The sequence below is a fragment of the Eublepharis macularius genome, chromosome 6 (genome assembly GCF_028583425.1).
Source record: "Eublepharis macularius isolate TG4126 chromosome 6, MPM_Emac_v1.0, whole genome shotgun sequence".
NCBI lineage: Eukaryota > Metazoa > Chordata > Lepidosauria > Squamata > Eublepharidae > Eublepharis > Eublepharis macularius.
This window is the reverse complement of record NC_072795.1, coordinates 103,184,277-103,201,546: the sequence shown is the minus strand read 5'-3', so window position 1 is coordinate 103,201,546 and position 17,270 is coordinate 103,184,277. Positions and strand designations below refer to the sequence as shown.

The 17,270-nt window shown below is 50.7% G+C and overlaps 1 protein-coding gene across 1 annotated transcript; it reads left to right on the top strand.

Annotated features, from left to right (window-relative positions):
* Nucleotides 1-560: 560 nt before the first annotated feature.
* Nucleotides 561-1,523, top strand: LOC129332708 (uncharacterized). Its single transcript, XM_054983935.1, has one exon. It carries the CDS (start codon nucleotides 561-563, stop codon nucleotides 1,521-1,523), a length of 963 nt encoding a protein of 320 aa, XP_054839910.1.
* The last annotated feature ends 15,747 nt before the right edge of the window (nucleotides 1,524-17,270 follow it).

The window sequence follows — 17,270 nt, the reverse complement described above, 5'->3', positions numbered from 1 at the left end:
GGGCGCGACGCTGACGTGGCCGGCAGGGGACCAATCTCCTGTCCACTCGCTGCAAGAGACGGCTGCTCGAGAGCATCTGGGCGTCACACTCGCGCGGCATTGGACAGTGTCGGCCACGTCACGAGGGGGCGGGGGGGCGGACGTCTAAGGAGAAGGGGCCGTTGTGGGGCGGGAACCGTTGCGGTCGCCGTCACGCCATGGTGCCCACTCACGGGAAGAGGAGCAGCAGGGGCCAGCCGCCGAGAGAAACACTCCGTGCCTTTGCGGTCGCGCTCTCCTTGTTCGCGCGGACGGTCATCCGCTCTACGGCTGCCACAGCTGACACTGTGGCCCTGCTCGGGAGGCAGCTGGGAGAGGAAGTTAACGGCCGCCGCGCGCGACATAGAAGAAGACTGCGGCAGTTGGTGGCAACACTGGCGTCCGTGGAGGAGATGGCGCAGTGCTTCATTGTTGCTTTCCCGCCGAGGAAGGCATGGGTGCTTCCCCGGGCATGCCCTCACTGGTGGCCGTGGTGGGAGCGCTACGAGTTCAGTGATGGGCAGTGGCTGCAGCAGTTCAGAATGCGACGTGCCACGTTCGAGTACATTGTTGGGGAGCTTCGCGAAGATCTCGTCCGCGAGACGACCCACATGCGCGACCCAGTCCCTCCCGAGGAGATGATCGCCATCACCATCTGGAAGCTTGCCACGGGAACCACAAACTCCGCGACACTGCCCGCATTTGGCCGTGGCGTCTCTACCGTCTGCGGGATATTCGACGAGGTCTGCGAGCTCATCGCTGCAAAGCTGACCGAGAAGTGGATCTGCATCGATTACCTCGAGGACATTATCTCCGGGTTCGAGGAGAGGGGATTCCCCAATGCCTGGGGCGCCGTGGACGGGACACACATCGAGATCCGTTCTCCGCCTTTCTCTGGGGACAAGTACATCAACCGCAAGGGATACTGCTCCATGATTCTCCAGGCGGTGGTGGACAGCGATGCACGATTCCTGGACATTTTTGTGGGCTTCCCGGGAAGGGCGCATGACGCGCGTGTGCTCCGTAACTCGCCCCTGTTCAAGAGACTCGAGGATGGTGCCCGTCGCCCGAAGCGGCCGGTCACTCTGGAGGGGGTCACATTCGACCCGGTAATCATCGGGGACCCCGCCTATCCTCTTCGGCCCTGGCTCATGAAGCCCTATCCGGCGCCATCAACGCGCGCCCAGGAGCGCTTTAACTACAGACTGAGCCGGGCGCGCATGAGTGTGGAACGCTCGTTCGGAATTCTGAAAAATCGCTGGCTTTATTTACAGCGGCCCCTACTTGTCAGCGAGCGCCTCATGGTCGCGGTAATCACCACCTGCTGCATCCTTCACAACATTTGCCTCTCGCGCGGGGACATCGTTTACGGGCCGTTCCCGCGCGAGCCGCTGATGGAGCCCGGGGATGAGCGGCCGCAGATTCCCTGGTCCGAGGCCGCTCTAACTGCGCGGGCAGTATCGATTCGTGCCGCCATAAGTACGCACTTCCAGCAAAACCGATAATTCAATAAAGCTGTGACCGGTACAGCCGGTTTCAATCTGTGTGTCTCTATCCGGGACGGGGGGTGGGATGGTGGTGAGGCGGGCGGAGGGACAGCATCTGTGTGTTTGGGCGAGCACGGGGGAGGGGGGCCGCGTCGAAGGTGGTGGTGGGCGGGGGGCGGGCGGGCAGAGGAACAGCATCTGTGTGTTTGGGCGAGCACGGGGGAGGGTGGCCGGGTCAAAGGACTGCTCTTTGGTGCCGTTCGGTGCCGTTTTAGGCAGAGGACCCCATGGGCATGAGGATAGAACGACGGTTTTGTGCTCATGGGGATCCTCGCTCGATCCTGGGCGACCCATCACGGTCGCGGTTTTTTGGTTTATTGCCGGGGAGAGGCCTCTAGAGGCTTGGCTGGTGCTTGGACCGCCCGCCTGACCGGAGTTAGGGCAACCCTCTACATGCTCTGACTTTTATTTTTCAAGAGATCGTGCTGTTGCAGCCTGGCGGTTGCTCTGGCCTGGGGGCGGGAACCGCTTCGAGTTGGGGTTCACACGGCATACCACGGGGTTGGTTTGCTGTGTGTTCCCTATCCCCAGGTCCCATTCCGACCGGAGCATACAAATGGATAGAGACACACACAAAAAAAACCCATCATGGAAGACTTCACCCCAAAATGTGTCTCAACCTATAATGATGTTTAAAATCGTCTCTTGCTAAGCAAAGTCCAGCTCCCGGGTAGCCGTTCTTAAAATAACCCCACCCCAAAATTGCTTCTAGTCTGGCTTTCACTAGATTCCAACAATTTCCTGAAACTTTATATACCATTGATAAATATCTAGCAGACACTCTTTATAACACCTAATGAGTTCATTGCGCTGTTTGGTCACCTGAATTAAACATGACCCCCTCATAGGGTTGCGGCAAACTGTTGTGTGTGTGTGTGTGTGTGTGTGTGTGTGTGTGTGTGCGCGCGCTTGCATGTGACATTTTGGTTGAATAAAACAACTATAAAGAATTGGCTCAACTGCATGAGGAAATCATATTTTCTTTGGGCAGAATCTCCCACATTTGGTGACATGGAAAACCAGCAGACTCCTCACTAAAGGCAAATCTTTAGTGAGGCTGCTGGAAGATGCTTTCAGGGAGAGTTTTCACAGGAAGGGCCCGGGGGGAGCCTTGACTGTGCTCTGGGCCAGGAGCGGGAGCACACGCCTGGGATATTTTCCGGGAAATAATACAGAGGGGAGCCTGGTTGGCAGGCCTGGGAGCAGGGACACAGAGCTGGGATTACTGGGGGTGGCACATACAGCCTACTGGGCTTCGCTTTGTGTGCGCCTTTCAGGATGCCTGGTGCTCTGCTAATGTCCTTTACCAAGAGATTGGGAGGGTTGCGTGAGGGCCCTCCCTTATTCAGAGCCAAATTCGAAGGCCAGGCTGTTGGATCTTTAGTCTAATCCTGCCTGGTCCGGGCATTGCTGCACGAAATTTACCCACAAAGGAGTGCAATGGTGAGAGTCCCGGTTCCACGTGGAATCGGGGCCCTCCACCACCCTGCCGGCCACAGTGCAGCAGCAGGGCCATGTGGGATTTCGGCGGCGCCCATGGAGATGTGGCGACTACGCCGCCCGCACACCACGCAGCGACCGTGACGTTTCAGTCATGGTGGGCGCCAAGGCAAACCGCAATCCAGCCTCTCCGCAGCCTTGTGAAAGCCCAGGTGTGCTTGCAGCGGGGAAAGAATGTGCTGACTGTGCCTGCTCCTGCCCGGCGCCCGCCCAACCATTGCAGCTACTCTGCTTCCATGTTCTCCGCTCTCAATTTACATACGAATAAGCGGGTTGGCCAGCCAGTCATCCAGGCTCCGCTCCACCCACAGGACTTCCCCACCCAGGCCTACTCATGGTGATGGCTTGCCCATTGTTTGTGCCCCTCCTTTTGTGACTGTTTTGTCGGGCCCCCGCGGGGGCCCTAAGCGTTGTTTCGTCTCAGCAGAAGCTGAGTTCATGGGTGGGCATATGACCGCAAGCATTTTTCGAGCTCGCGAGAAAGCCTGCTCCACGTGGAAACGGGGCTCTCACCAAACCGCCACATTGCGCGGCGGTCGAATTTGGCTCTGAATAAAGAAGTCGCCCTCATATTCCCTGTTATAACGCCCACAGGCTCCATCCCAGCCCTCTTGCGGTCAGGTCACGGGTGCTCGAGGCTGCGTGGCGGATGCCAAGTTTCAGCATCGGGCGAAGACGAGGGGATGGTGCTTGGTCGGTTATGGGCTGAAAAGCCTTACTTTTCGGGGCGCACACCGGTTAAATACCGGCAGTACCGGGCGGATAGGCGTGCGCTATAGGAAAAATCTGCATATTCCTTCCCAGCCTGCCGTTTCTCGGGGGAGGGGGAGGACTCTCCCCTCCACTGTTCCAACGGAGCAGGTTTCGTTCGGGGGATCAGATGGGCGCGTGGCAAGAGGGATGGCTTTGAGTCCATTGTGATCCCCGTTCGATTCTTGCCTGGCCCGCGTTGCCTACTTCTTTTTTTCTGGGGCCCAAGTTGCTGTGCAGGCAGTGTGATTTGCACATGTTTCCACGACAGGCATGCCCTGGCCGCGCCCCGGGGACCTCTCTTTTGTCCTTCAGATCACTCCTGCGAGAAAACACTAGCCTCTCATTGAATTTGAACGACTGGCCAGCCGCGGCCTCTGCTCTCCAAATCTTCCTTGTGTCCTGTGCTGCTTCTCCCTCCCTCCCTCCCCCCCCCGATCACAACATGGAGGACACAGGCCACTTCGGGGAGACTTGGCGAAGGACTCCCCAAACCCCCCTGCCGTTTCTTTTCTCCTGACTTTGTGTTTGAGGCACAATTATAGGACTTGTAGGAGAGATTTGCCTTGTGCCAAGAGTGGCGGAGGGTTTCCGGTGAGGCCTGCCGCGGGGCTCCACCCTGAATAAGCGACCTGGCACCTGGTTCCAACAGAGCAGGAACAGGTTTTGGGGGGCAGGTTTTGCATGTTCTCCTCTCAGGGCCGCAAGTTGGTTTGCGGGCCGTTTCATTTGCACATGTTTGCGCGACAGGCATGTATTCGACGCGCCCCAAGCGCCACTCCTTTGTCCTTCATATTTCCCTTTTGTGCGATGCAAGGCTGAAGTCATCCGATGTTAACATGCGCTCTGCCTCTCCCCACCCCCCGCCCAAATCCAGGGTGCCGGTTCCAGGCCCTTGGGCCAGATCACCCCCCAGGTGTGCCCTGGACCTCATGTGCCAATATTGAGCCAGAAAAGGGTTTGCTCCAGGCCTTCCCATGCCTGGGGAGACAGGGCAGGGCCTTGCATGGCTCTTCCCAGCCATGGGCCGTTGGAGAAAGGAGCAGCCCTGCCAGATCTGTGTCCCTTCCCACCCCCCGCCCAAATCCAGGGTGCTGGTTCCAGGCCCTTGGGCCAGATCACCCCCCAGGTGTGCCCTGGACCTCATGTGCCAATATTGAGCCAGAAAAGGGTTTGCTCCAGGCCTTCCCATGCCTGGGGAGACAGGGCAGGGCCTTGCATGGCTCTTCCCAGCCATGGGCCGTTGGAGAAAGGAGCAGCCCTGCCAGATCTGTGTCCCTTCCCACCCCCCGCCCAAATCCAGGGTGCTGGTTCCAGGCCCTTGGGCCAGATCACCCCCCAGGTGTGCCCTGGACCTCATGTGCCAATATTGAGCCAGAAAAGGGTTTGCTCCAGGCCTTCCCATGCCTGGGGAGACAGGGCAGGGCCTTGCATGGCTCTTCCCAGCCATGGGTCGGCGGAGAAAGGAGCAGCCCTGCCAGATCTGTGTTCCTTCCCCCCCCCCCGCCCAAATCCAGGGTGCTGGTTCCAGGCACTTTGGCCAGATCACCCCCCAGGTGTGCCCTGGACCTCATGTGTCAATATTGAACCAGAAAACGTTATACCTCAGCGTCCCTTCCCCCCAAATCCAAGTTGTGTGTGTGTTCCAGCCCCCCGGCAAGAGCACCCTCCAGGCTTCCCCAGCACCTTCTGTTTAAAGATTATCGCAGAAAATGGGTTCCCAAAACATGCAGACATGCTCAAAGCGCAACCCGTTTCCGGATCCAGGACATGTGTATTCAGTGTGCGGAGCCTGTTAAGTTTAAACATAGCTTTATTTTGCCGACAGACAGGGCTCACCATGGCAGGCGGGAACCCCAGGCCCCCTGTGTCCATTTACTCAACTGTCCATCGAGCCAGACGGCCCCCCCCTTCGACGGCCAAGCACCTGGGCAAAGCTCGGGACACGCGAGAATGCCCTAACTCTTTTTGGCGATGGTGGACGCGGGGTCGAATCCCAGGCTCTTCGCGGAGTTGCTCGGGTGCGTGCGGTCTTCCACGCTGAGTTGCTGCGAGAAAGGCGGCAGGAGACATCCCACCATCCAGCAGGTCAATCTCCTCCTCCTCCTCCTCTTCCTTCCCCGCAGTGGGGCCTGCTGGCGGGAAACCAATTGGAAAGCACTTTTGTTTATGCTCACTTCTGTATCACCATCAATTGCTGACCATAATCATTATAACCATTAGATATCATTTTAATATTTCACAGTTTATTCAATCCTGTTAAGAGCAAGCACAAAAGAAATCAGCTCTTTAAAAGTTCTCCTTTTGGAGGTTGGGTGTATAAAAAACATATAAAACCTGCATTGGTACTGCTGCATATTCCTTTACCTAACCTCTTACCAAAGTGCAGAATCTTGTGATCTCAATCACATTCCTCAGATGGTAGATGCTAAAATAGCATGCCACACCCCAGAACTTCCTATATAGTAAAACGCACACAAACCAACCATACTACTGAGCATTGTGGAAACACCGACCAAAGCCCCCATCTAGGCGCCCTCTGTCGACCCAACAGTGACCTCGCAGCGCCCAGTGGGCCGCCATTAGCCACTTACTCCAAAACTGGTCCCGGCGTGCCTGGATTCTCTCATGGGCCAACCCCACAGCCTCCATCCGTCGCTCGGTGTCACTGGCTGAAAGAAAGGTGGTGTAACGATTAAGGAATTTCAATCGGTTGGTGATGCCCATCCCCAAACCTGCAAGCCGTGTGTCCCTTCTCCCTGGCAATCGCCACCCCCAGCCTTCCCCAGCACCGCTTCTGTCATATTGGGGGATGACCGGGCCCGCTTCTCTACCGACCGTAAAATTGTCTGGACACGCTTCTCGCCCAACCTATGCCGAGTGCAAAAGTGGAACTTGCCCGGGCATGCTGCCGGCCCAGCCCATGCTCCGCTTTAGCCAGCTAGGCCTAGAGAGGAGAAAGGAGCAAGCCTGCAAGCTATGTGGACCCTCCCCAAACATGAGTGCTATGTGCGTCCCATCTCCCTGTCAGTTCCCCGCTCCAGGCTGCACCAGGACACACAGCGTGCATATCCGCTGGACTCTTGTTGGTCATATTGGGACGTGTCCGCGCACGCTGCCGGCCCAGCCCATGCTCCCCTTTAGCCAGCTAGGCCTCAAAGGAGAAGGGAGCAAGCCCGAAAACTGTGCGGCCCCTCCCCAATCATGCGAGCTGTGTGTCCCTTCTCCCTGGCAAGAGCCACCAGTAGCCTTCGCCAGCACCTTTTGTTGACCTATCCCCAGCACCCAGAGTATAAAAGTGGAACTTGCCCGGGCACGCTGCGAGGCCGCAGGCCAATGTCCCCCTTTGGCCAGCTAGGCCTCAGTGGAGAAAAGAGCAAGCCTTCCAGCTGTGCGTCCCATCCTGAAACATGAGCGCTGTGTTTCCCAGCTGTCTGGCAGCTCGGCCTGCGCCTGGCGCCACACAATCGGCTGTACAGTCGGTTTGTTGATGTAATATTGCCTCTGACAAGCAGAGCTTCAGCCTTTTGTTTATGCTCACTTCTGTATCACCATCAATTGCTGACCATAATCATTATAACCATTAGATATCATTTTAATATTTCACAGTTTATTCAATCCTGTTAAGAGCAAGCACAAAAGAAATCAGCTCTTTAAAAGTTCTCCTTTTGGAGGTTGGGTGTATAAAAAACATATAAAACCTGCATTGGTACTGCTGCATATTCCTTTACCTAACCTCTTACCAAAGTGCAGAATCTTGTGATCTCAATCACATTCCTCAGATGGTAGATGCTAAAATAGCATGCCACACCCCAGAACTTCCTATATAGTAAAACGCACACAAAAGTTTTAACACTGGAAGCTCTCTATCTTGCTTCAGGAGGTAGAACCATGCAGGCAATGTACTGTGCACTGAGCCCGGCTTCTACTGAAATCAATAGAAATGCTTTTCTAGGTTGTGGGACACTTGGGTGCAGACAGGATTTCTGGAACTCAGAGGAGAACCTAACTTTGGAGTGCTGACCAGCCAAATACCAGCTGGTAGAGCTGTGACTGAGCCAAGGCCATGCAGCTGGCTTCAAGTGGAGGGGTGGGGATTCAAACCTGGTTCTCCAGATTAGAATCCCGTGGCTCCTAACCGCGCTGTGCGGCCGCAGGCCAATGTCCCCCTTTGGCCAGCTAGGTGTCAGAGGAGAACAGAGCCGGCTTGCAAGCCGCTAGGCTAGGCCTCAGAGGAGAATAGAGCAATGGTGCTTGGGCCGCCCAACAGAGAATATAGTTTGGGCTGCCCAAGCACCTGGAGTTCAAAGGTGTAACATTCCTTGGCCCGCTGCAGAACACTGCACCCATCGAGGAACAGCTTCCGGGGGCCGCCACCCACTTGTTTCTTGACCAGACTTACTTCGTGGTCGCTCGCCCAGAAACTCCTTCTCCACCATGTCGACCTCGATGTCCTCCACCACAGCGGTCAAGTTCCTGCGGACCGTGTGGGCGAGATCGACACGGTCAGGGAACAGCGACTCCAGGCGGAACGGCACCATGGTCTCCTCCGCCGCCTCCCGCTCGTGCTCCGTCAGCCCCTTTTCCTCCATGGCCGCGGCCGCCTGCTCCGCCCACTCCTCACGCCAGTTGCTTGGCACCCACTCTGCCATGCTTTGCGACGATGGCGGAGGCACGTCTGGTCGGCAGGGGAAGCCTCACGAGTTTGCGGGGGTTTGCGCGGGCAAACCAACCGCACAGCCAATTGCGTTGCACCACGCGGAGGCCGAAAGCTGGTTGGTCGTAGCCGAAAGAGCGGGAATCGGTGACACCGACCGGGTCAATGCGGCAGGTCAAGAGCTGATCAAGCCCCCCCCCCAATTCCTGGGGCCTCTGAACGGAAAACCAGACGCAGCCGTGATGGGGTCCCCCCGGAGGCACCAGGGGCAGTGCGCCCCTGGATTTTGGGCAAGAAAATTTTTTTTGACAGACATGTCTTAGACCTCGCCCGTGCACTCCCCCCAAGCCCTGGGCGGGCCCTGGGATTTCGGACAGTCCCGTGTGTGTTTCTCACAAACATGTTCCACCCTCCCCAAGTGAAGACATGTCTGTGTTTGCCTGTGTTTGTCAAAGGCATGCCCCCCCCAGTGGACAAGCACCAACCAACGGACAGGGCCCCCCGCCCCGCTTCGAAGCCCTCAGGCAGCCGGGCAAGATCCCGGAGTGCGGGGGGGAGCCAGGGGGGCCATCTCTGACAGGAAGCCAAACAGTCATCCAATCTTTTGAGGCCCGCGTTGGAGGCCCCCGGACCAGTCCATTGCGCATCACCTGCTCGCTCGCAAGCTGCAGGCAATAGCGCCATCTAGCAGTCATTGAGAGGTCCACAGCCCTCGGGATGGTAAAAATAGCCGCTCTGTTCTGGGAACTCGCTGGTCGTCAGGAGGGGCACGTGCAGACGCGGACACACAATCACAGGTCTGGTGCGGGCAGGACACGCGCCGAAATTCTGAAACAGCCACGGGCGGGCCGAAACAGACAGGAGCGCGGACACGTGCGCAACCACGTGTAGTTCTTAACGTCTGTTTCGGCTCTAGGATTGATTGGAATCTAAACTTTGTTCCTGATCCATTGCAATGTTTCCAGCTTTAATCAAGGCCAATAATGGAAAATATAGTAAGGCTCTTCCTTTTTCAGATTTGCACTTAATAATTTATTATAGATAAGAGCAAAATTATCGTAATGAAACAAATTTGCAAGCTCCGAGTAATATGCACATTTTTAATAAGAATGAACATCCATTTATGAAAGCCTCTTTTCTCCGCCATAATATAAATAACCTTTTTAAAAATTGTCAAAATTGGTTCTCCTCTAGGTTGTTATGGATGACAAGAATTTGAGTTGGCTTATGCAATCTCCATGCATAATGCAGTTTGAATGAATTTTTGTTACAAAGAGAACACAGGAAGGTTTCACACCTAGCCTATATCAAGAAAAATAGTAAGACTGTAATGCACAACAGTAGTTCATCTTTGTGGCTTCCATGCAGTCTGACATTAGAAATGTGCATGCACAGGTCAGCCACAGAGAAGATTTGCAGAACTTTCTAGAAGTTTAGGAGTGCCCCTCCTCCCTTTGGCACCTCCCCACCAAAATCACATCACATGACAAGGAGGGCACTATGCCCTCAGTTCTCAACATGCTTTCCCAGAGACCCCCCTCCCCAAGAAACGAAGATTTCAGAGAGTTCACAGTGGGGCAGGAGGGAGGGATGTGTGCCTGCACTGAAGACCACTCAATGAACAACAATTACAGGTAAGTGCAACTCTGTTTTCATCTTTGTGGCTTCTGTGCAGTCCCAATTGGGAGAGTAGCAAGCTCACTGAAGGAGGTGGGTGTGAAACTCTTAAAGTAAGAGACTATGGAGGACCACCTTCCCAACAGATGTTCACCAAGAGGTGCTTCTAAAGAAGCTGGGAGCTTTCTAAAAGTGTCCCTGCCAAAGTATAAACAGGAATGCAGCAAGTTAAAAACAGCACTCTGGTGGGGAGAGCAGTGCTAGGTACAGGATGTTGAACAGTCATGCACTCAGGTAGAGTGTGATAGCCTCTACCAACCCACAAAGGAAGGGGTTGTGTGAGGATACTGTCAGGTCTCTTGGAGCCTGAATGACTAATACCACTGATAGTGTTGTGAGACATGAGGGCTGAAAGCCAAGCCCTGGTAGGATATCCTGGCTGGCGCCTTGGACACATTAACATTGCAAAACACTATTATTGTTGTTGTTGTTGTTGTTGTTGTTGTTATTGTTATTGTTAATAATGATGATGATGATGATGATGATGATGATGATGAATTGATTTATATACTGCCCTTCAGGACAACTTAATGCCCACTCAGAGTGGTTTACAAAGTATGCCATTATTATTCCCAACAACAATAATCACCCTGTGGGGTGGGACTGAGAGAGCTCCAGAGAGCTGTGACTAGCCCAAGGTCACCCAGCTGGCTTCAAATGGAGGAGTGGGGAATCAAACCCAGCTCTCCAGATTAGAGTCCCACGCTCTTAACCACTACACCAAACTGGCTCTATATGAAGGGAGTGGGACACATATTTTAGAAACCCACAGGTGTAAGTGCTATACACTAAAAATGAAGCACTAGAGAGATGCAAAAAGTTAACCAGCAGTTACACCCCTGCTATAAATGTCTTTGGAGATCCAATAAGGAAGAAGAAAGTTTGGAGCATTTGAGTTCCAAACATAATAGTATAAGAAGCAGGGTCTAAGTCCTGTTATAGCCTCAGTAGAGACTCTTACTCATTTAGAGGGGCAAGATATGGTAGTCAAAGAGCAGCAGCTACCACTTCGAAAATAATCTGAGACTACTACTACAGTGCAGGAAAAGGGCTGATTAAAACTGCCAAAGTAATTAACAGGAGTGAAAACATAGCAGATCCAATTCAACGCTGGAATAATGAAAACAGTGAAGCAGAAATGATGGAGCCAAAGAAAGGATAGTCAATATGCACCATCAATGAAGCTTGTGTTGCTAGCATAACAACTTGCACAGCGAAAACAGCCAGAGGATAAAACATAAAAATAGATTACCTTGCCAGTGGATTAGCAAGGGCATTCCCCAAAGACAGGGGTCCGTGGCAGCAAAGGAGCATACAAAAGAGCAGGCCATGGACCATCACAGTGTGTTGCAAGGCCAAATGGCCCATGCCTCCAATCACAGCATCTAGGAGATGGTGCCAGTTAGTTGAGGAAAACATCAATGCATTGAAATGACATGGAACATTTGCAGTAAAACAAATAAAGGTAAGGTATGTCTAGTATTGCAGGTGAAAGCAGTGGTAGTATGACAAAGTCATTTTACAGAAGACAGGGGCCTCCTGGAGGCACACCCTCATATCAGGACCACCATTCTGCAGGGGTAGCCTCTGAGAAGGCACCATTTCTCAGAATCACAGCATCACAAGAGTGCTCTGGGAAGAATAGAACACTGAATGCATGAGAAAGATGCACATATACTCTGTCTAGGAAAGAAGAAAACAAATTTGGATATCCCTTGAAGTGTGAAACTTAAACTGAAGACCAAATTCTGCCAAGGTGACACATACAAGTATATAAGAACACAGAACTGCAATTTTGAAAGTAAAAACACTGAACAATATTAATAAAATGTGGATCGACTAAGATTTATTTATTTATTTATTTATTCAATTTATATACCACCCATCCCCAGGGGCTCTGGGCGGTGAACAGTTAAAATCGATAAAAACAAAAACTAAAATCAATATACAAATAATAAAACAAATTAACAAGGTGCAGTGGTGGGGAGAACCTTCCCCACCCCAAAGGTGGGAGGCCGACATGGCACCGCCCCCTTCAATCACCAAACGCTTGGCGGAACAGCTCTGTCTTACAGGCCCGGCGGAACGATAATATGTCCCGCTGGGCCCGGGTTTCCATTGCCAGAGCGTTCCACCAGGCTGGGGCCAGGACTGAAAAGGCCCTGGCCCTGGTTGAAGCGAGGCGGGCTTCCTTAGGGCCGGGGACCACAAGTAAATATTTATTCGCTGATCGGAGCGATCTCCGGGGAACGTACAGGGAGAGGCAGTCCCGAAGATATGCCGGTCCCAACCCACTCAGGGCTTTTAAGGTAAGAACCAACACTTTGAACCTGATTCGGAATTCAACCGGAAGCCAGTGCAGCTGGCGCAGGACAGGTGTGATGTGTGACTGGTAAGGTATACCAGTCAGGACCCGTGCCGCCGCATTCTGGACCAGTTGTAGTTTCCGGATCAGGCCCAGGCGTAGCCCAGCATAGAGTGAGTTACAGTAATCTAGCCTGGAGGTGACCGTTGCATGGATCACTGTAGCCAGGTTCTGGGACGTCAGGTTGGGGCAAGTTGCCTGATCTGACGAAGATGGAAAAATGCAGACTTGGCAACAGCCGTGACCTGGGCCTCCATCGATAGGGAGGCATCCAGGAGCACACCCAGACTCTTTACCACTGGCAAAGTTGCCAGTGGTGTCCCATCCAGGGCAGGGAGCTGGATCCCAACATCTGGCAGCCCCCGTCCCAGCTGCAATGCAAAGCAAACTCTTTTTCAGCTAGTAGGAAAAAATGGGATTGCCCTGGAAAGTATCAGTAACCAACCATCAACAGAGTACAGGGGCGGGGTGTGTGTGTGTCTATATTTATATATTTGGTGAAAAAGTGCCAAAGGGAGGAGGGCTCCTAGTCTTCTAGAAGGGTCTGCAAATCTTCTCTGTGGCTGGCCTGCACACACACATATTGCAGCCTCAAGTGGGATACCCTAGTTTTCATGTATTTTATAAACATTCAAGGTATTGGAATTTTGCCACTAGCAGTCTGTACCCCCAACAGCAGAGAGACTCTGCAGAAAGGGAAGAGATATGTGTGAATAAGATAGCCAAGCACAACTATAAAGGCTACAATGCACAACATTAGATTACCTGGACCTAAAATAGGCTTTTCCATCTGTCCTCCTTTTACAAATAAGGAGCATTCAAAGCCTTTTTTTCAGTCTTAGGGGGAATACTGAACTGAATAGTCGATAGGTGACCTCTTCTGAGAGAAGAGGTGGGGAAGACCTTGGGTCCTTTGAACCCACAAAGCAACACAGATGTGAAAAAGAATTGTAGGAAAACTGAGAGTGGTGGACAAGGCAGCAGACCACTGAACGTTTACTTTCTCTTGTAGAGTAAATCATCACTGAGGACAGACAAATGAGTTTAAAGGATTTGACAGCAGGCCTGTTCCCCCTCATAGAGTGTTGTCTATCTGGACTGAAGAATTCAGTCTCTGTGTGAAGTTACAGTAACAGCCACTATGTTACTAGAAATCCAATAAATAAAATAAATATTTCTAATTAAACTTTATAACAGTTTTCAATTCACATTTTTAGTTATTTTCTACAATTTTATTTATTCTGTTGATCCAACCTCCTTGGTTACCCTTGGTTTGCAGGGTTGTATTTCTCCTTTTTTTTGTTGTCCTTATATAGCATGTATTCTGCTGTGCAATTCAGAAGTATGCTATGACACAAAATGTACAAAACGTTCTAGTTGTAAGATATAAACATTAACAGTCTGATACCCTAAACATCCTAGTTTGACACTGCAAGATTTGTCCAGTGGCACCTTAGAGACCATCAAGATTTTCAGAGAGTAAGCTTTCAAGAGTTAGAGCTCCCTTCTTCAGACTCTCTGACTCTCAAAAGCATATACTCTGAAAATTGTGTTGGTCTCTAAAGTGCCACTGGACTCCAATCTGGCTGTACTACTGCAGATCAACATGCTATTGGCTACCTACCTAACTAGTTTTACTTTGTAACTACTGGGCCACACACTGGGATCAGTAACAGGAAGCAAATCTGGCACCTTGAGAAATAAAGTCCTTGCTGTATGAATTGCCAACCCCAGGACAAGAGGGATGTTAATGGAGTCGTAGACATGGAACTTGCTGCCAATCCACTTTGGAGGTGAAACCCTCCCTTTATTCTATACAAGGAGTTTATTCTATCCATGTAAACTCCATTTTATTTTATTTTCTTTATCCCTGGTTCAATCCCTAACATCTCTAGTTAAAAGGATCAGTTAAAAGAACTGGAACATTTTTCAGGTTTGTAAAAAGCTCTGTCTTGTCTGTTCATGGCTCCAGTCTCTGGATTTTAGTGTCCACATATTTGGCCACATTGAGAATTAGGTATATTGATGATGAAGACAGGAGGCTATAAACAAGTTTCAGAATAGCAAATAGAGTGATGCTACATCACCTTATACTTGATCTTATATCTTGAACTTTTCTTTCTGAATCTACAACAAACTTAACTGTTTTCAAATTTGAAGTTTATTTTTATTTTAGTTTAGTAATTAAAATGATGATGGGAAGGTGTAAGGTATAATTATAATTAAGAAGCTTTCTTTTCCTGAAGCCTCATGCATCAGCTTGAAAGAGTAAAGGAAAGCACTATATGTAAATTCCTAGCATAATTATGCTTTATATGCTGATGTTTATTTATGTGCATTTTTAGGCTTTATAACACATTTACTGATAAAGAATGTGTGTCTGCCCAGGCTAATGTTGCACAGATTGGATGTACTTGGTTGACGACTTTCATTCTGCAGGCCTTACAATGCCTGGATCACCATGTACCATATTTAACCTGTTGGTATTACAAACTAATAGAATTGCAAGTCAGAGCAGTATAGACGGCATAATGGAAAAAAACGGTATCAACATGCGACTCTAGTTTGTACTGGGTCTCCTTGTCTGTTGTGTCCCAGTGTCCAGATGCCTTTGAGAAAATGATTTCAAAGCCAAAAGGGACCTCAGCAGATGTGGATCTACTTCAAAGTTCTTTGAGGCCACCCAGAGAAAGATAACATTACCTGTCTCTGATATCCAGGATTCAAACTCCTCATGAGGAAACTAGTTCTGTCACAGTTCTGTCACTTCACTGCCTGCCTGAGGCCCAGCAGGATTTGGGTCCAATGGTACCTTAGATGCGGGTGGGTGGGCAGCAAGGGATATGCAAGCAGAGGGCTGGAGGGGTAGAACTGGGATGACACTGCTCACCTGCCTTGAACCTCAGCTGTCTAGCATTGCCGTACAGTTGTCACACTGATTACTGAGGTCCAGGTGATGCGACCAGGAATCGAAATGCAATAATGCATTACAGGGAGATTTTTACCCCTTCCGTTCCATGCGGTATGGAAAAGTTTGGAGGGAAGAGGGGTAAAAATTAGTGTGGATCCCGCAACCCTAATTTCTCACTGTCACAAACACTTAACAGTAGCAATTTTTGTGTTATTTTCCATTCCTTTATTTAAATGCAATTTTGGTTGCTCAAGTTAGTTCATCTTAAGGCTAGGTAAAGAACTGGCTTCATTTGAAACAAGGTACACAGTCATCTTAAAAACCTACACATCATTTCCCCCCTATTCTCTGTTAATTCCTAAACCTAAAAAATGTCAGCTGCTCAGCGAAGAATGGAAGTTTGCTCTGTTTATATACATGATTCTTTTACCTTCCAGATTATTATAGTCTTCTTTCTTATGTTACCTGGCAATAGATCATGGTGGGAACTATCAGTATAACCGGATGTCCTCCCTGCCCCCCCCCCCCATGCACACACACTATTAAGTATTTCAGACCTTGCCATTAAATAACTTCCTATTCTTTTCCCCACCAGAGGCACTTTTTCCTGTCAAGTGAATGCACTTAACCACTTCTATCACTCTTATTACACATTTTGCTGCAGCTCACATTGAATTTTGGAATGTTAAAGGCAATCTAAATTCACTTCACATTGTTTCATGAATTTCTAACCCAGTGGTTTATTTGGCTTTCTAGAAAAGAAATGCCTAAGGCAGGATTGCAAATCTGACTTGCGGTAATTAGCCATGCCACTATCCATAAAGCCATAGATCTGTATGGCTTGAGGAAAATAAATGTTGTCTGTTGCTGTCACTGAGAAATAAAAGCATTTTCATTCCTTCAGATTTAGAGTTGATGGTCTAGAAGAACGCACAAATGGACATTTTTTCCCCTGTATTTCCTGGTAAGTATATACTTTGGCAAACAGAGCTCTGTGAAGGAAAAGCTTTCTATCAGTGATCAAGGCCAGTTCTCTGATGAAGACACTCAAAGGGCTGCTTCAAGGTGACACAATGAGGGAGGCACTGATGTGTCATCAGTAACACAATGACACAGGAGATGATTGGCATCATGATTGGGACCGACGTATCTGAGGGACCGTCTCTCACCTTATGAGCCCCAGAGGACTCTCTGCTCTGGTGGAAAACATCTTTTAAGTGTCCCTGGCCCTAGGGAGGCCCACCTGGCATCGACCAGGGCCAGGGCCTTTTCGGTCCTGGCCCCGGCCTGTTGGAATGCTCTGTCTTGTGAGACAAGGGCCCGGCAAGATTTGCTTGCATTTTGCTGGGCCTGTAAGACAGAGCTATTCCGCCAGGCATATGGTTGATGCTGGGCGGTGCCCCCCCCCCGTGGAGGGGGGGGTTAAACCATCGCCCCTATGCAAACACAGAGGCATGTATGAACCACTATGCAGTATGAACTGTAATATTTAATGCTTTTAAATGTTTTTAATGGTTGGGTGATGTTTGTATTTGTTATCCGCCCTGAGCCTGCGAAAGCGGGGAGGGAGGAATATAAATATAATAAATAAATTAAATCACTTCCTGGGCCTGCACCACTGCTGGCTGCATCCAAGTGAAGACCCTTCAGCATTGCCTCAGTGGGCTTGGCTTGGACCCAGCTGGAGATGGTGTGGGCCCAGGAAGCGATGGGTGTGAGAAAACACCATCAATAAGCCCTGGCAATGTTGACTGGCCCTAGAGACTCCACCTACGTGGCACTTGTTATATTTATTTAATCCTTTACACAATGTTGACTATGATGGTAATATAATGTTGTTGTCAT

Coding starts and splice junctions, on each gene's coding strand:
- LOC129332708 (XM_054983935.1), top strand. CDS start 561: ATGCGACGTGCCACGTTCGAGTACATTGTTGGGGAGCTTCGCGAAGAT.